General features: G+C 39.5%; 1 protein-coding gene across 1 annotated transcript in view; it reads left to right on the top strand.

The window, feature by feature from the left end:
* The window catches only part of KIAA1958 (KIAA1958 ortholog), a 160,084-nt gene that overhangs the window by 93,567 nt on the left and 45,915 nt on the right, over positions 1-20,602 (top strand). Inside the window, exon 2 of the mRNA XM_049785221.1 lies at positions 9,368-10,562. Within this exon, the coding sequence (XP_049641178.1) occupies positions 9,392-10,562 (1,171 nt within the window). The 5' untranslated portion in view covers positions 9,368-9,391. The remainder of the gene's footprint in view (positions 1-9,367; positions 10,563-20,602) is intronic.

Here is a 20,602-nt window from a genome sequence, read left to right on the forward strand (position 1 = left end):
TGGGATTTAATAGTATTCAATCAACAGCAAAAATAAATCGTTTGCAAGGCTCAGAACCTTGAAGAAACTATAATTATTATAGACAGGAGAGAAACTATAATAATTATAGACAGATTGGTGTAATGGAAATCAGGTGAAAAAATATCATCTAGATATTCATGCATTTGCCTGATAACTCACTTTAAAAATATTTAAATTAAGTAACTTTTTTTCAGGTTTTAGAAAAGCAGCACAATCCTTTTATACTTTCATTTCTGTTCTAGAAGGTTTTCACAGACCTTTGAAAGAAAAGTATTTTCATGAGACTAAGACAACAGGTTACATGACTGGACAGTCTGCTTTGCATGTGGTAGTCCCCCATACAATCCCGAGTATTGCAATATTCAGTGAGTACTAAATTGGATAGCCTATGAGCACTGCCAGGTATGCCCTTCCTGGCTTCCCTTCCCAAAAAATTTATTTTCAAAGACAGTGATTCTACCCACATACATATATGTGTACATATATACACATAAGTTTATGCTTATCATTCTGATGTAACAGTAAACATATATAATGGAAATATAGCTTTAATATAAAATTATAAAGCAAATAAGATTACAACATTACAAAGTACCAGCCTTAACAATAACTTTCTACTATTATAACACTAGATAATCTAGTCTTATATTTTTGGTTTTGGGGTTATACCTGGCAGCACTCAGGGGTCACTCCTGGCTCTGTGCTCAGAAGTCACTGCTGGCAGGCATGGGGACCATATGGGATACCAGGATTTGAACCACCATCTGTTCGAAAAGCATACAAATTTGCAAAGCAAACGCTCTACCGCTGTGCTATCTCTCCGGCCCTAGATAGTGTAGTCTTAATTAAAAATATGAGCATTAGTGTAAACCTGAAACTCCTAAGAACCAAAATTTGATTCCATCATTAGTTTGTCCAAGTGACTTCTTTTACTCATCTATAAAATGAGGATAATTGTTTGCCTCAAGTAAAATAAGTACTTGGAATTATATTTACCTAGCAAATAATTAATAGTTGGTCACTGAGTATTAGCTGTAATTATAATTCATATTACAGTACTGTTCAACTGAAACCTAATGTTTAATGTTGGGTTTAATAGCTGAAAGTCTCATTCTAAATTTTATATCTGTGCTTTAGATTTTAGTAATATAAGTACTAATTTATAGATTGTCTCAGTTAATATGTAGCACAGTGATAATTTATTACTGTGCTAATTTAAAATAATCCAGCCTTATCTAACCTAAACTGTACTCTTAACTTTCAGTCTTTAATGAAGTTTCACTTGATAGCTCTGTAAAGTTCTATATGAAGTTTTTTTCAATTATTGAAAATGTAAAAAAAGCATTTTCAGCATAGAGCTTATCTTCAGACAGCAAAGGAAGCCAATAGATTCTAGAAGCAACTTTCAGCAGTTGGAAAATACTTTGGTTGTTTTATCTTTGGTTCTATTTTGTGTTATAATATATTGCAGTATATTGCTCTCTGTTCCTTATCAACTTAGACTATATCCACTTAATTACCTTAAAATATCAACTGACTCTGCCCTCGTAATTACCAGTTCAGTTGCTTGGCTGAAATACAGTAATATTATGAGAAAAATATTTCTACTTTATGGCATTCAAGAACATTTTAAGAACCTTTGGGTGCCACACTAAAATAGCTCTAATGATGCTTGGAGGACCTTATTGTGCTGGATATTGAACCCAGGCCTCTCCCAGAGCTGTCCCTTTGACCGTTAAAAGCTCTTCATGAGATTGACAGTGGTTTTTAAAATGTAACAAAAGTGATCCATGATTACTGCCTATTGATTCTTCAAGGTTGGTTATTGTTACAGAATTTAATAGAAAGACTTTTAATTAAATAAAAAATTGTGGGCCCGGAGAGATAGCACAGCGGCGTTTGCCTTGCAAACAGCCGATCCAGGACCAAAGGTGGTTGGTTCGAATCCCGGTGTCCCATATGGTCCCCCGTGCCTGCCAGGAGCTATTTCTGAGCAGAAAGCCAGGAGTAACCCCTGAGCACCGCCGGGTGTGACCCAAAAACCAAAAAAAAAAAAAAATAAAAAAATAAAAAAAAAAATAAAAAAAAAAATAAAAAATTGTATCCATATCATCTTGTATTTAGTTTGCCTATAATGTCTTTTTCTGGCACTGTGGACCATCAGTAAAAGTATTGTTTCACCTGGACAGTCATTTCTTTTGAATTCTCATGCTTAGGCAAAATTTTTTATTCTGTCGCATTTTCCATGTTTATATTTTCTTTTTTAAATAATTTTTTATTTAAAGAAAATGCATCACATAGTTGACAGTTTATTATGAGTTTCCAGATAAGTGAAGTCAAAGTTATTTGGAAAAAAGAAAAAAGAAAAAGTACAGTAGCAAACACATCTCTAAAAATTATTGTGTCTCGCGCCCGGAGAGATAGCACAGCGGCATTTGCCTTGCAAGCAGCCGATTCAGGACCAAAGGTGGTTGGTTCAAATCCCGCCAGGAGCTGTTTCTGAGCAGACGGCCAGGAGTAACCCCTGAGCACCGCTGGGTGTGGCCCAAAAACAAAAAAAAGTTTTAAAAAAAATTATTGTATCTCCAATGAAATCATTAATACAATGGCACAAGGTTTAGTGAGCTCTTGTTAACCATCAATATATTAAATTGGGGTGTTTCTTTTTTTTTTTTTTGGTTTTTTGGGCCACACCCGGCGTTGCTCAGGGGTTACTCCTGGCTGTCTGCTCAGAAATAGCTCCTGGCAGGCACGGGGGACCATATGGGACACCGGGATTCGAACCAACCACCTTTGGTCCTGGATTGGCTGCTTGCAAGGCAAACGCCGCTGTGCTATCTCTCTGGGCCCAAATTTGGGGTGTTCCTTTAGAGATGACAGTATCAAGCAATGAAGTTGTTCAGAAATTCAAAGCACTATTACTGATAGTAAGAATTTTTAGGAGCATATATTCAGCTCCTGGAAGAAGGGGGAGGGAGCCCATACTTGCTCCAAAAAGCCCTGCTAATATCAGCCCCCAAACTGGCATACCTAAAGTGTGGTCATATCGGTGTCCCCAAAGGGAATTGTAGAGGGTCACAGATGAAGCAGGGCCATAGAGGAAATATTGATTCTGGATGATGGAGGCAGAAAGCATGGCTTAGGCAGGACAGGGGCTTGGCCCACCCCTTTTTCTCAAGATGGCCAAGTTTCTTCTGTGTGGGTCAGTCACTGCTTGGTTTACATCTCATTCAAGAAAAGAGTGAGTTTATGGAGCTGGCCTCATTCGAACATAGTGACTGTTTGTGGGCTTGAGTACAGCTGCCCAGCTTCCTGGAAGAAGGAGAAAGATATGGGAAGAGGGTGCTTGCACTCGTGCCCAAAAGCCCTGGTGATATTAGCTACAAAACTGGTATAACTGAAGTTTGAAGTTTGATCAGATCTATGTCTCCAAAGGGAATTGTGGGATCAGTGATGAGACAGGCTATCTGGGAAACAGTGATTGTTGGTATGGAAGCAGCAGGCTTGGCTTCAGTAGGGTGGGGACTTGGCCCATCCTCTCCTCATGAGATGGCCAGCTTTCTGCTACTTGGGTCAGTGTAGCCATAATCTTTCATAGCTTCTTTACATCTTGTTTGAGAAAAGTCTATGGAGCTAGCCTCGTTCAAACATGGTGACTATGTTTACATGCTTATATTTTTATTCAAATATTATGCCATAATGTATATTATTTTCTCTTTGAACATATGTGATTTCTTTCGCTTCCTTTTTAGGGCCAATTCCCAGCTCTGTGCTCAGGGTTTGCTCCCGGCAGTGCTTGAAGGGGACCATGTGGTGTTGAGGCTCAAACCTGGGCCTCCTTGCACAAGCATGTGTTCAACCAGCTGAACTATCTCTCTAGCCCTATATAATTTTTATGCTGCTATCTCATGGTTTCTTTCCTTTGAAAGGCTTTCATGAAAAAGAGAAGTTCTGTCTTTGGCATCTGACTTTTATATCTCAAGAAGAAGACAGTATTACAGCCACAAAGTTGTCCAACAAATTTGAAAGTTGAGTCTTGTCACTTTAGATAATGATGGACATTAAAGTGAATAAGGAATTACAAAGGCAATGGTGTTAATTACCAGAGAGATAGTACAGTGCATAGGGTACTTGTCTTGCACATGGATTTGATCCCCAGCACTACCGTATGGTCTCCCCAGACCCACCAAGAGTGATATCTGAGTACCATTAGGTATGGCCCCAAACCAAAATCAAACAAACCCAGCAACAACAGGATGTTGAAATTACTTGGCAGTATTTGAATATAAGGTGGTTGTTTAGATCAGTGGTTCTCAATCTATGACCTGCGGGCCACATATTGTATTTGTTCCCATTTTGTTTCTTCACTTCAAAATAAGATATATGCAGTGTGCATAGGAATTTCTTTATAGTTTTTGTTTTTACTATAGTCCAGCCCACTAACAGTCTGAGGGACAGTGAACTGGCCACCTGTCTAAAAAGTTTGAAGACCACAAGTTTAGATGCTTTATAATACATTTACATTAGCCATTGTTTTATAATGATCACATTGAAAAATTAGAAATGTTTTGACGTAGTCTTGCCAAGAATTTATTTGTGAAATTTAATATGTAAAATAATTGTACTACAGTTATATTTTTTGTCGACTTTTTTGTTTTTGTTTTTGTTTTTGGGCCACACCCAGTGGTGCTCAGCGGTTACTCCTGGCTGTGCGCTCAGAAATCATTCTTGGCTTGGGGGATCATATGGGACGCTGGGGGAATTGAACCGTGGTCTGTCCTAGATTAGTGCATGCAAATGCCCTACCATTGTGTCACCGCTCTGACCCCTACAGTTATATTTTTTAAATATTTTTGTGCCTCAGTGATTGAGTTCAGCTACATATAATCAAATATTCTAGTGACTCTAACTGGATCAGGGCTTATATCTTCCTGATGTAACAAGGATGTAACTCAGAGCAGATGCATTGGCCTCATGTTGTCACCAGGAATCCAAACTCTTTCTGCCTCTTCTTTTCCACCCTTAACTTATTATTTTATGATCCTAAGATGGCTACTGGTACTTCAAACACCAGATCTTTGGAAGGACAAAGCTCCAAAGGCATAGAAAGGGCAAAAAGAAGATGTCTGTATAGCTGAGAGCTTTCCCAGAAGGCTCTCCAGTGACTACCATTTATATATTGAAAACCAGAACTTTGTCATAAGACAATCCAGTAGAATATGAAAAATATGTTATAAGTGAGTAGTTTGCTGCCCTTTGTCTCTTCAGATGCATCCATCTATTAAGGAATGAGACTGCCATTGAGTAGGCAAAGAGCAGTTCAGAAAACAAAGCAGCCAGAGCTAGAACTCTTTTCAAAAGGTATGATCCTAGGACCTGAGACCTAGGAGAGCAGGTAGGGCACTTGCTGTGTACATGACTAGCCCAGGTTACATCCCTGGTACCATATGTGCCCCTCCCTCCACCCCAAGCTCTGCCAGGAGTGTAGAGCTAGGAATAAGTTCTGAGCACCACTGGGTATGCCATGCCCAAATACATATAAAGTTCCCCCCCCCTCCCTTCCCTGGTTTCCCTGCCCTTTCTTGTGTGGGTGGCGACAAGATTACTGGCAAACCTCACCGTGGTGCTCACATGATTTTGACTGTAGGGCTCACCAATGTTTGCACTTTTTTCATTGCTTGCACTCTTAGTTGAGGTTGCTATAAAGTTATGGTAATGGGGCTTGCTGGGGTTCATAGTGGTGTTCATACATGAACTTGCTAGAGGTTACATTTCTTGGACATTGCTCTGACACATCTGTTTACTTTCAGTGTTTGTAGTGCATAAGCACCCTCCTGCTTATTATTTTATGTTATTATTCTTTGGAGGAGGCACACCCATTGGTGCTTAGCAACTACACCCAGCTTGGTGTTTGGGTACCATTGCAGCATTGCATACCAGAGGTCAAACCTGATACTCCAACATGCAGAGTCTGTGCTCTAGACCTTTGAGCTATCTTACCAGTTTTATGGCTAGAACTTAAAGTTTCTGGCTCCCACACTAACTACTATTTTTTTTTTCATTTACCCTGCTGCTTCATAAAATCTGATTGCTTAAATATAAATATGGTTGCTCACTTACTGCTATACCATATCCTCAGAGCCATCTGTGTTTTGGTGACACCACTGAGGAGAAAATAAATACTCTATCTACTCCCTTGAATAATATAATAAAAGTGATAGGAAATTTCATACTTCTTATTTGAGGGTTTTAATGCATTCGTTGTATTAGTGTTGCTGGTCCTGCTGGTATTTATGTATTCATTTATTCATTCTTCATCCATTTATTCATCACCAAAGGCAGATTTTAAGGTCTGTATCATTCAGGAGGCCTTCACTGATGAGTGAAGATTATGTCATCATCTCTATCTTCAGCCAAGGCTATCTGTCAGGGATGCTGTGATAGCAGTACTATAAAAGCGGGCAATCTCCAGAGGTGATGGAAGTGTTGCCAATGACTTGGTAAAGTGGGCAGCGTGGGAGGAAGACTCAAGAAGAGCATTTCCAGTTCTTTGTTTGACCCACCTCAGCCAGCAGCACTTGGGAAAGTGCCTGGCCTAGTTCTGTTGAGCCCTGACCTCCACACAGGCATTATGAGTCTGTCACCTTTCCTCATAGAAAAGAAAGGAGGAGGTGAAATGGTGAAGCAAGTTAGCTTTTTTTTTAAACTTTGTTGAGAAAGATATGGAAGAGAAAGGGAGATGTATGTGTTTAAGAGAGAACACAGGCTTGAAGAGCAAACCCTTAATAGCTTTTGGAAGTTTTTGTTTTTTTGTTTTTGAGCCACACCCAATGGTGTGGTGTATGCTGAGGGCTTATTCCTGGTTCTGCACTCAGAAATCTCTCCTGGAAGGCTAGGGGGACCGTATGGGATCAAACCTGGAATGGCCGTGTACAAGGCAAAAGCCCTACCCAATGTGCAACTGCTCTGGCCCCTGGAAGGAGTTTTATACAATCCTTCCAAATGGGATTTTCTGGAGTTTTGCAGACTTTACCATCCTGTTTAACTTCTTGTGTATTATCCTGCCCTCACTCTTCCCGATTCAAGGCCCCATTACTCTAGTGAATTTTTAATAGAGAACCACCCACTAGTGTATCTTTTTGTTTAGTTGGTTTGGGGGCCACACTTGGCTGTGCTCAGGACTTACTCTTAGCTGTCTGCTGGGGGATCACTCCTGGCAGCACTCAGGGCTTCCAGGGGGGTCTCAAACTCGCGGCCCACAGACCGCAAACGGCCCCCCATACAACATTTTGTGGTCCTGCCCTAGAGGAATCTTTTTTTGGTTTTTTTTTAGTTGCTTGGGTCACACCCCCCAATGTTCAAGGCTTACTACTGACTTTGCACTCAAGGATCACCCCGACTTTGCCTCCTGTGGCCCCCAGGTAAATTGAGTTTGAGACCCCTGGGACTCCTAGCTCTGTGCTAAGGGATTACACCTGGCTGTGTTCAGAAAGCCATGTGGTTACTGGAGATTAAACCAAACCCTGGTTAAGGCAAGTGCTCTACCCCACTGTTCTATTACTCTGACCCCAGTGATACTTTTTTGTCCTTTACTCATTGGAGAATGATTTGCTCCTAGTTGGTAGTTCTTTTCCTTGCATGTATAGAAGTTTCAAGTGATAGAATACATCAAGTATACCATGGTAAATGACAGTATTTCAGGAATCTCAGATAGCAGAGAGGCAAGAAGCCTGCTCTTCAATTTGATGGCAATGCTAGCACCTAGCCTACCCTTCCTCATGTTCTGATGGAAGTTTATGATACATATCTTTGACTTTTATAATTGATTCTTAGCATGTCTCTTAAAGAGATGATTTTGCTTGTGGGTAAAGTTTTAAAAGATGCCCACTCTGCCTGCACTTAGGATGAACTTCTCTGTTCTTTCCAAGCTGAGAAATTGCTGATTTTAGGAAACTCTCTGTGACCATACTGATAAAATATCATGATGTTTGTGTACCTCCTAATTTTGTTGTTGTCAGCTTCCCTCAGTGTAATTGTAACTCCTTTATCATAGGATATCCTTGCTGTACAGTAGCCCCAGTGTCCTTGCTGTACTTGATACCATGGTGTGTACGTGTTTTCCACAGTGATAACACAAATCAGATGGAGGGTCTTTCAGACATGCCCTATAAAATGACTTACTTCCTACTGATATTCCCATACACTTTCTCTCTGGACTGAGCCCACCAGTGAATAAAACTCCTTATTCTTCTACACAAATTGTCTTGGTGTGTTTGATAAAATGACCACCCATTCCAGCACTCACATCTGATTTTCAGGCTGCCTATGCCACTCACCCAGTACCCTCATGTGACTCCCCCCAAACCTCCCCATTCTTTGCTCCGAACTTTGCTCCTCTGTTTTCTAGATACAGTACCTGTTCTTTCTTAGATCTCCCCAGTGGTGTTCTGATAGCGAGCATTCCTGTTAGAGAACTCTGCCTCAAGTTACTGTATTGCTAGTGGGAGAGGCTGAAGTTGGAAAGGGTTAGATATGGATATATCTTTGGGTTAGATATAAATATATTCCCCCTCCCCCCCCTTTTTTTTAAAGAAAAGAGCTCTTTGTGATGTTGAAAGTAAAATATACCAGGAAAAAGATCATCCTTTGGGAGTTGGGGAAGGAGGGAGATAGCTCAAAGGGCTGGAATAGATGTTCACAGTTTGATGCTCAGTACCACATATTTTCATTATTATGGCTTAAATGAACCTCCAAGAGTAGTCCTGGAATAACTTTATAGTATGAGCTGCATATTGCAAGGCTCACACATTAAAGTATTTGTGTCTGATGACTGAGTGTAATGGGAGTAGAGATGCCCTGAACACTTCTGGAAGCCCCAGGCCCCCAAAACAGTTCATCATTTTTTTATATTGATAATTTGTGTGGGGGGGTGTTATTCCAGCAGTGCTTTGTGCTTATTTCTGGCTTTGTACACAGGGAACCATATGGGATATGGGTGATCAGTTATAAGGTTGACTGTGTGCAAAACAAGTGCCCTACCGATTGTGCTATGTCTCCGGCCCTTGTATTGTCAACTACTTTTCTCCTTTTTCTTACATAATCATTCTGAAAGTAAAGGAAACTAAGAAATGGTTTCTCAGATCCCTACTCTACAGCATTAAATTTATTTCCCTTTTCCTATATCCTCTTCTACTTCCTGCCCATCTGCAGCGATAGCAACAAGATAAGGTTTTGAAGTGCATTACTTTTTTTATATCCCATGGTCAGCTCAAGGAGATTGAAGTCATTGAGACATGAGGCTGCTTTGAGTAATAGTAATGACTTTTTATTTTGATTATTTCCCTAGGAAAGATATTGCTGATCCTGTAACATGGAGGATTGCCTTCATACCTCATCTGAGAATCTATCCAAATTGGTCAGCTGGGCCCACAGCCATGGAACCATTTGCAGCCTCATCCCAAACCTGAAACATTTGCTCTCAGAAGGTTCCCATGGGAACCTGACAGCGATGTGGGGCTGTAGCGCCGGCCATGCTTACCACTGGCCACTGACCGCTACCTGCAGAGCTGGCTCCCAAGAAAGGGTCTGCTTCCAGGATAATAGAAGTTTTAACTCCGACAGTCCAAGTATCATTGGCGTACCCTCAGAGACACAAACTAGCCCTGTGGACCGGTACCCTGGTAGAGCAGTGAAAGCAAAATTGGACTGCAATCGGACCAGAGACTCCTGCGACTTCTCTTATTGCAGTGAGCCCTCTGAACTGGACGAAGCTGTTGAAGAGTATGAAGATGAAAACACCCTGTTCGACATGGTTTGTGAGTCTTCCGTTACAGATGAAGATAGTGATTTTGAACCCCAAACCCAGAGGCCTCAAAGCATTTCTCGCAAAAGACCCGGAATAATTCCATCAACTCTTCATTCCAGCTCCCAGACTCAGCTGGTTGACGACTGTGGCAATGATGTCATCATTAAGAAAATAAAACAGGAGATTCCTGAAGATTATTACATCGTGGCCAATGCAGAGCTGACGGGAGGAGTTGACGGACCTGCCCTGTCATTGACACAAATGGCCAAACCCAAGCCCCAGTCTCATGCTGGTCCCTCCTGTGTGGGGTCTGCTAAATTGATTCCCCACGTCGCCTCGGCCATCAGCACAGAGCTTGACCCACATTGCATGTCTGCATCCCCCTCTGTGATGTCCAGACCAATCGTCCAAAAGACTGCCAGGGTTTCTCTGGCTTCCCCAAATAGAGGAGCTTCAGCTGGCCATGGCACCAGCCAACAGGCATCCATGCAGGTGCCAGTGAGCACATCCCATCCTAACAAGCAGATAAGCATCCCTCTGTCTGCCCTGCAGCTGCCTGGACAGGACGAGCAAGTCGCTTCTGAAGAGTTCCTGCCCCATCTTCCTAGTCAGGTCTCCTCCTGCGAAGTTGCCCTTTCCCCCTCTGTGAACACAGAGCCAGAAGTGAGCTCCAGCCAACAGCAGCCCTCAGTCGCTCCAACCATCACAACTGAGGCCACAGCACAGTGCATACCAGGTACGACCCCTGAGGTGACAGCGCGTCCCTCATCCACATCCGTCCACCAGCGCTGCGCCGTTAGCATCTCCAAAACCCTTGGCTAAGTTTGCTAGAGTTTAGGCTGTCGTTTATCATGTTCAAACAGGTAGAAATAATGAAAATTATTACCACCAGGTAATCTGATAGAGGAAATTGATGCAAGTCAGGCCAGCCAGCCAGCCAGTGTACCTCCTCAGGGCTTCAAGAATAGCTAGAGGTTGTACTGTTCACATTGCACGATGGGATGTAAAGTCTGTATCTCCTCTTCAGCCAAATTTTTATATAGTGAAGTTATTTTGAAAAGTTAATTTTATTTTTAATGCTCCTCTTGCCCTATCAAGGTGTACTTTGTTTGAAATCAAGTTGATGTGGGGGTAGGAATACAGTACAAAGAAGCCTAATGGTTTTTCATTATTATTTACCTGTTTGGTATTTCTATTAGTTTTAGTTGGTGTGGTAGTTTGAAATGAGTTTTTTAAAAGGGACAAAATTTCTAAAAGAAGGATACTTGACTTTTCTTTCAAATCTTTAGAAGCATCAGCTAACATCTGTGTAAGAAGAATGAATTAAGAAAAGGATAAATTTATGTGAGGCCCCTATTAGGAATTCTAATATTCTGATGTTCTATAATTTGACTTTCATTATTTAGTCTGAATATATATTGCATAAGTGACTTGGGGTATCATGCATTTGGGTTCCTCACTCAAATTTAAAAAGCCAGATATAGTAGCATAGACATGGATCAAAAGCTATACAATACAAACTGTAGAAAGCAGAAATTCATAAATATCTATTTTGATTTTTATTTCCTTTAAGTCCCTCAAAAAAGTCATGTATTTTGGGAAGCCTAAAGAAACTGGGCCTCTACTGTTACTTTCTAGAATTAATTGCATAGCAAACAGGTCTCTGCATTTTACTGTTCACATTTTCAAAAATAACCTTTAATTTATGATTTTCCTATGGGGATCATGATATTTCTGCAACTAAAATATTTATATGATGATCCAAAGTTATTGTTTTTATTATACTTATTTTTTTATTAAAAATAACCCCTTTCAAGGCTGGAGAGATTATACAATGGGTAAGGTGCTTCTTTGCATATGGCTGACCTGAATTCAACCCCTGGCACCCTATGTAGTCTTCCCAGCACTGCCAGGAGTGAATTTTGAATGCAGAGCCAGAAGTAAGCCTTGAGTATTACTGGATGTCACCCCAAATCCCCAAATAAACACATACACAATCTCCCAAACAAAAACAAAGAACTGGGGCCGGAGTGGTGGCACAAGCAATAGGGTGTTTGCCTTGCACGTGCTAAGTCAGACCTCAGTTCGATCCCCATATGGTCCCCCAAGCCAGGAGTGATTTCTGAGTGCATAGCCAGGAGTAACCCCTGAGCATCACTGGGTGTGGCCCAAAAAAAAAAAAAAAAAAACCTTTCCTGAGATATACTTCTATACCATAAAATTCATTCTTTGTACAATTCAACAATTCTGGGGGGCTAATATTCAAAGAATTCTATACTCATTACCATCATCTAATTTCAAAAGCATTTTATCATCCTGTACCATTAGCAGGTTACTGTTCTTTATCCATTCCTTGAAACCATTAATCTATCCTCTGTCTCTTTAAAGTTACCTTTTCTGGTGCCAAAGCATTGGCGCATTGGTAGGGCGCTTGCCATGCACTAGGCTGACCTAGGATGGACTGTGGTTCGACTGTGGTTCAATCCCCTGGCATCCCATATGGTCCCCCAAGCCAGGAGCGATTTCTGAGCACATAGCCAGGAGTAACCCCTGAGCGTCACTGGGTGTGGCTTCCCCCCAAATCAAACAAAAAAATAAAGTTACCTTTTCTGCATCATATAAATGTGACCTCTTACTTTAATGTATCCATTTTTTAATATGGCCTCTTGTGACCGTCATTGTATATTTATCCTACTTTTTCTGAGGATACTCACTGTTGTAAGCATGTATTGGCATTTCATTTTTTAATTAATTTTATATGGTGTGAGCTAAAGCTCTAGCTTATTTTTTCTTTTGCATGTGACTATTCATTTTCCCAACCCTATTTAAGAAACTTTGCTTTCTCCATTTAAGTTCTTGGCAGCTTTGTTGTATGTTAACTGTCTATAAGTGTAGTTTATTTCTATGCTCTTGGTTCTATTCCATTGGTTCATTTATCTTTTTATTCCAATATTTCCAATTTTGATTATTACTTTGTAGTGCATTTTGAAGTTGGGGACCATGATACTGCCATTTTTATTTTTCTCAGGATTGCTTTGGCTGTTTGAGTTCTTTTGTGTTCCATACAGAATTCAGTGATGTTTATTCCGTTTCCTTGAAGGATGTCATTGAAATTTTGGTAGAGGTTATTGAATCTATTAATTGCTTTATGTAGGGTGAACATTTTACCTTTAACTATTTAAGGAGTTGCGAAGCATTTCCAAGACCATTTCCGTTATTTACAATGTCACCAGTAATGAAAATAAAAAGCTTGAAATATGATTTTTCCACATGTTCACCAGTAGGTGATATTTTCACACAAAAAACTATAGCTAATTCTAATGGGCATATGAAGTAGCATTTCATTTTGTTTTTTGATTTGCATTCTCTAGTAACTAACAGTGCTGGGAAATAAAGAAAGAGAATGCATTCAACATAGTAAAAATTTTCTTTAATCTAGTTGTCGGAATATATTATACATCTTTTTGGTATTTTTATTAATAAAATTGAACTTATTATATTAGATATAAAAAGCAAACAGAGATAAAAGGACAGCATAGAACATATTGAGAAACAAACTGTATTTTGGCTTTACTCTCAAAAGAGGGTTTGGCTTGCTGTTGAACCTTCAATAAAAAAATGAATGAACTGGTAGTAGGAATTTCCTAAGGATTTTATTTATCTCATTCATGTTTTCAGTCTCACTAGTAGCTTACAGCTAAGCTGTTAGCTTTATAGAAGCGATGAAACTAAAAACACAAATGAGACAAGTTAAAGTCTGATTGACATTTTTGATGAGGGGTGCACAATGTTAATTTATAAGTTAACTTATAATTTACCTTTGTTTTATAAAGCCCAAGGTAGATTCTGTGCTCTGTAACTTCCTTTTATTTAACTTTGCATATTTATTTATAGTAGCCTTGATTATAAACAAGTTTTTAAAATAAATTAATAATCTAGCCCATTAAAGTGAATCAGAACAAGTATGTACAAAATGAACCCTTCACAGTTAATATGCCTGGTTCTAAGCAATGAAGAAAAAGTTCAGAGATCTAGCTTAAAAAAGAAATCAGGTACTTCAAAAATAGATATTGTACAAGCTTGAGGTTCTAGCAGATCATTTTAGAAACATTGTTCATCTTTGAATAATATTTTTAAATGCAAGTTTGACAAACTGACTAAGCCAGAACTAAAAAGATGTTATTCCATTTTGTTTTGTTTCCCTAATGTCATTTAAGATTTAATTCTCCTGGTGAAAAAAAATTATCGCTATTTTTAGTTAGTCCTTCCTTCTGTGCCTCCTTTGTTTCCTCCCTTCTTTCCCTATTTCTTCCCTTACTTCCCTTCCTTCTTTCCCTTGTTTCCTTTCTTTCTCTTCACTTTCCTCTCTTCCTTTTTTTTGTTTCTACTCTAACCTAGGTCTGTTGCATACAAGGCATGCATCTCAAACTGATGTTAATCAAGGTATGGGTAAAGGTATTAATTTTCATGTCAGCCCTGTCTTAGTTTTTAACTTAAATCTTAGCAAACAGTAGTGAGTAAAGAAGATATACATTATTGGAGAATTATTGACTACCTCCTGTGGCTTAGATATCATTTGCCTTTGAAGCTTTCATGTTTATGTAAATTTGGGCATTTGTCATAAATTTAAGTGTTGTGCCATGAGATGGGTTATGTGCATATTTTGTAAATACACCCCTCCTCCAATAGCATCATGATTTTGGAAAGAAAACCCTTTATTAACAAGCTCTTTTCCTAGAAGTTTTATGGTTGTAGACAGTCAGCTATTGCTTTATCAGGTTTGTAGTATATGTTTTTTCTCTTAAAGCTGTACATATTTATCTTTTTCTTAAAGATTCATGTTTTCCTTATGTATTAGTAATATTAATCATAGCTTGTCATATATAATAGAAATATCTCTACTGTAAACCTTTAATTTTGCTGATAGCATTTTTGAAGTATAGGGTTTTTTTCCTAATCTTTTTTTTTTTTTTTTTTTTTTTTGGTTTTTGGGCTACACCCAGGGTTACTCCTGGCTCAGGGGTTACTCCTGGCTGTCTGCTCAGAAATAGCTCCTGGCAGGCACGGGGGACCATATGGGACACTGGGATTCGAACCAACCACCTTTGGTCCTGGATCGGCTGTTTGCAAGTCAAACGCCGCTATGCTATCTCTCCAGGCCCTTTTTTCCTAATCTTTATGAAAGTTTCTTTCATATCTATTTTTTCATCTAGCTAGCTGTCATTTTTTAATCTTGGGTGTTTTTTTTAGACTGTTCTATACCTTGAATCATGTATTTACTCGTTTTGTTTTCCCTCTGATTCTTGTATTATTTTAGAGCCATACCTTGTGGAACTCAGAGTTTTCTCCTGGCTCAGGGACCATTCCTGGTGGACTTGGGTGGGCCATATGAGATGCTTCTGCTTTTCCAGCCTTTGTATTTTTTAACATTTAGCTCTACAGTTAAAACATTGAACTCTACAATTGGCTTGGAACCTTACTTCATTATTTTTGCCAACTAGTCAAGTGTCACAGGATCATTTATTTATTGCAGGATTTTCATTCTTCATGGAATTGTTTTATAGACCACATTTTGGTTTTTAATTGAGTTTGTTTCTTAATTTTTTTTGTTCAATATCTTATTGTTTCTTCTGATTTGTGGGCCACATCCAACAATGCTCAGGAGCTTCTCATAACTTAGGGCTTGGGTACCATGTGATGCTGGGAATCAGTTCAGAGGGCCCTATATGTAGAGCATGTTCACTGTCTGTTGAACCATCTCCACAGCCCAGATCTCGTTAGAGTGGTGGTGTTCTTTTGTTCCTTATTTTTAGTGTTGATTATATTTTATGTAAAATGTATTTAGAGAGATTTATTAAAAATACTTTTGAAATAGGAAAGAGAAAAAAGAAAAAAGTACTTTTGAAACATTAATCATAAAGTCAAACTTAGTGAGTCTATAAGGGTTATATATTCTTGTTATTTGGTCTGTGTTGACATACAAACAATGGCTTCTCTTGTGAGAAGTAGAAAACCTGGGTTAGAATAAATTTTAAAAGGAGAATGATTTCTAATCCAAACCAGATACTCAAGCGAGTTTTCTGTCCAGGCTTCCACCACTGTATAGTTTCCCTCATGCCATTTCTCATTTTAATTTCCTCCACTGTAGCTTCTCCTTCAGGGACTTCATTTTTGCATGGCCTGCAGAATGGGAACCATATGCTTCTAGGCTTTGTGTCTAATTTTAGGGAGCACCTATGTCCCCCTTTGTTCCCACCAAGCCTGTGTCAGTCTCTGTCTCATTAGAACTGTTCACTGGAAACCAAGCATAAATCTTATACTCATCATATAGCTGAATTGTGGGCTCTTCTGTGAGCATTCCCCAGAATGTTCTAGGTTTTCTTCAAAGGGATTATAAATCTCTTTTTTAATGGGTCTGAAGAGATAGCATGGAGGTAGGGCATTTGCCTTGCATGCAGAAGGATGGTGGTTTGAATCCCGGCATCTCCTATGGTTCCCTGAGCCTGCCAGGAGCGATTTCTGAGTGTAGAGCCAGGAGTAACCCCTGAGCACTGCTGGATGTGACCCCCCAAAAAAATTCTCTTTTAAGTAGTAAAGGTGCTTTTTTTTTTTTAAGCCAGTCAAACTGAGCAGTAGGGGGGTTATATACCAACTTTTGTGATACGTTAATAAGTTCTGATAAACCACTGCCATCGGACCAGCCAGTAAAGGTGCTTTACTGTTATATATGAATGGCTTTGTTTATAATTTTTCAGTAACTTCAGTGATTTATTTTCAGCATTTAGTTGTGTGGGTTTTTGTTTGGGGTTTGTTCTTTTGTTTTTATTTTTCAGCAACACCTCTAGCAAACTCAGGGGACCATGTGTGGTGCCAGGGATTGAACCAGGGCTGGTCACATGCAAGGCAAATGCCTTACCTACTGTACTGTTGCTCAGTCTATTTTTTTTTTAAATATGGGTAGATGAGAAGGCTTGCTTATTACGTTTGTCAAGATATACTACAATAATGTTCTGATACAAAGGATAAAATATATTAGATGTTTATCTTTGTAAGTATACAGTATATGGGGCCGGAGAGATAGCATGGAGGTAAGGCATTTGCCTTTCATGCAGAAGGACCGTGGTTCGAATCCCATATGGTCCCCTGTGCCTGCCAGGGGTGATTTCTGAGCATAGAGCCAGGAGTAACCCCTGAGCACTGCCAGGTGTTGACCCAAAAGCCAAAAACCAAAAAAAAAAAAGTATATAGTATATATGCTTACATTTATCTGAAATAGAAATACATTCCTCTTCTTAAAAATAGAACAAGAAAAATTAACTTTTTTTTAGCTACAGCCTTTCCTGTACCTAACTACAGGAAGACCTGAGACATACATTCTTTTTTTTTTTTTTTTTTTTTTGAGACATAAATTCTTAAAGATAAAAGACAAAGGTAAAAATTTAGGCTAACTTCAGATCATCATTTCTTCTCCTTATTCTTATCTCAGGATCGATGTGGCAGGCAGTGCTGCAGATTGAGGTGGTAGAACCTACCTCCTGGTTTAGAATCAGATATGTTTTGATTGATTTCCAGCCCTGCCTCCTGATTGGTCTTGTGACCTGAACTGAATTATTCTGTTGCTCAGAGACTCATTTTCCTCCTTTGTGAAAATTACGATAATAAAGCCTGCATGGGGCCGGGCGGTGGCGCTCGAGGTAAGGTGCCTGCCTTACCTGCGCTAGCCTAGGAGACGGACCGCGGTTCGATCCCCCGGCGTCCCATATGGTCCCCCAAGCCAGGAGCGACTTCTGAGCGCATAGCCAGGAGTAACCCCTGAGCGTCACCGGGTGTGGCCCAAAAAAAAAAAAAGAAACCAAAAAAAAAAAAAAATAAATAAAATAAAGCCTGCATGGCAGGATTATTTGAGGATCAGATTTATTTACTATATTGTTACAGAATTATAGATGAAACACTAAAGAAAGAACTTAAAAACATGGTACTTACTATTCAACAAAAGTTCTATTACTGTTTTAATTTTCATTGTCATCATCATTGGATAATGCTAAATGCTTTTAAGAAGTAAAATGAGTGCTGATTTTTGTGGTTAAAATACAGTCAATTGATTAAAATCGGGTTCCTAGTTCAGTATCAGCATTTTCACTAGAAATGCAGAATGCAGGCCCATCCTGGAGTCATGGAATCAGAGTCTGCCTTTTAACAAGATCACTGAGTAGTTGGCACATTGACATTTAAGAGGGGCATATTGAGCCTAACTTGTTTAACTGAGGATTACAATCCTCAGTGTTGCATAACTGAAGGTGGGGTGAACTTTAAAGTTCTTCATGAAAATATTATCAATAAGTGTTTGATTTTAGATCTTGTTTTCCAGGTTTTACATCTAGTTTTTAGATCTTGTTTCCAAGAAAACATGAGAGAGGAGAGTTGTGACTCAGGTGGTAGAACACATGCCTTTCATATGTGACTCTGAGGGTTCTACTGACTGGAGAATACCCCTGTTATTAACATGAAAAAAATTGTATTGTTTGATCTTTTCAAAGTAGTTTCAGTCTTCCAAGATAATAATGAGAATCCATACAACTTAAAAATTACAAGGTATAGTACACACCTTACTATAAAGAGGTAGAAGAACAGAATTACTTGATATAAAGACAGAGCAAAGGGAACATGAGAGCTCAGAAATATAACTGCATGTACATGGGGGAGATTCTGGAGAAATAAGTACAGTGGATAGGCCACTTGCCTTGCATGTGGCCAACCCCAGTTCAATATTCAGCATCTCATACGGTCTCTGAGCACTTGGATGAGTAATGCTTGAATGCAGAGCCAGGAGTAACTCCTTAGCATCTCCATATGTGACCTAAGAAAACCAAACAACAAAGTACCTTGAAACTAGATATGAAAGTTTCACATATATTCAGAAGCATCATAAATCAGTGGAAGAGAATGGGTAGACATTGAACAAACTTTCGTGAAATGAAATGAGATCCTTTCCTCATTACAAACATGAAAAGACTTTTCATAAAAAAAATAAACTAAGATGAGAACTGAAGAGAGTACAGGAGTTAAGGTACTTGCCTTGCTTGCCACTGATCCTGGTTCAATCCCTAGCACCATGGATCTCCCTCTGAGCACTGCCGGGAGTCATTCTGAGCAGAGTCAGGTGTGGTGCAAACTTCCCCTTCCCTCAAAGGAAAATGACTGAAATCTGCGACTGAGATAGTATAAGAGTTAAGGAATTTATATGGTATGTGGCCCACCCAGGTTCAAATCCCTGGCACCACATGTTTTCTTGAATACCACTGGGTGCTGCTTGGAAGACCTGTGAGGCCTGCTGGTTGTAGCTCTGGTAATCCCAGACCAGAACAGCTTTGCATTCCCACTGCTAACATTCACTGCACTGCCTGCCCATTTGGCTGAGAGTTGCTGGAGGGGGCTCTGGGCCTCCTGAGCATGCCTGAGATACCTCGCTGCCCCGCATAATTAAAGATCTGAACAGGAAAATTCACAACTATTTGAATGAAATCTTGCAAGATAGGTTTGTGTGAGAGAAATTTTTTAATAAAACACAATAAAGCACAAACACAGATTGGAAATTTTAAATATAAAAACCTTAAAATAAAATTTTGAGATGGGGAGAGGGAATACACAGAACAAAAAAAGCAACAGTCCAGAGAGATCATACAGTGGATAAGACTCTTGCCTTGTATGTGGTTCAGTCCCTGGTACCATATACAATTTCCTGAACCTTTCTCAACTGATCCGTTAGCACAGAACCAGGAATAAGCACTGAGTACTGCTAGATGTGGTCCAAATCTCCTCCCTCAAAAAAGACAAGCAACAGTCTGAAATTATTTTAATGTGCTTAATTACAAACAGAATATATAAGGAACTACCACAGATAGTAGCGAAAAGGTCAGATAACCCATTGTGGAACTGAACAAAGGAAATGATGATACCGGAATTAGAGAAAGCCCATGTAGTTAATAGATATATGAAAAATGCCCCACCTAACTGCTAGTCAGGAGAAATGCAAATTAAAACATCAATGAGGGCCGGGCGGTGGCGCTAAAGGTAAGGTGCGCCTGCCTTGCTTGCGCTAGCCTTGGACGGACCGCGGTTCGATCCCCCGGTGTCCCATATGGTCCCCCAAGCCAGGAGCAACTTCTGAGCACATAGCCAGGAGTAACCCCTGAGCGTTACCGGGTGTGGCCCAAAAACCAAAAAAAAAAAAAAAAAAAAACATCAATGAGATACTATCAGAAAGGCAAAAATTATCATTTTAACTATCCCAAGTATTGAAAGTATGAGTTAATGGGAGACGTGCTGGGGAGAATGTAAATTTGTATTGCTTTTTGGAGAACAATTTGCAATGTCTAATAAATGTTATAAATGTACATGTCATTCAACTTAGGGATTTTTTTTTTTTTTTTTTTTTTTTTTGGTTTTTGGGTCACACCGGCAGTGCTCAGGGGTTACTCTTGGCTGTCTGCTCAGAAATAGCTCCTGGCAGGCACGGGGGACCATATGGGACACCAGGATTCGAACCAACCACCTTTGGTCCTGCATCGGCTGCTTGCAAGGCAAATGCCACTGTGCTATCTCTCCGGGCCCTCAACTTAGGGATTTGATCCCTGGGCCTTGCCCTAGAGAAATGTGTGTGTGTGTTTGTGTGTATTCTCATACATGAATGAAAAATATGTATTGTTATACTTTACAACTTTGTGATTATAATGGAAAAATAGTTAACTACACAACTACAATGGCTTTCACTGAGAA

This window comes from Suncus etruscus, chromosome 1 (assembly GCF_024139225.1).
Source record: "Suncus etruscus isolate mSunEtr1 chromosome 1, mSunEtr1.pri.cur, whole genome shotgun sequence".
NCBI lineage: Eukaryota > Metazoa > Chordata > Mammalia > Eulipotyphla > Soricidae > Suncus > Suncus etruscus.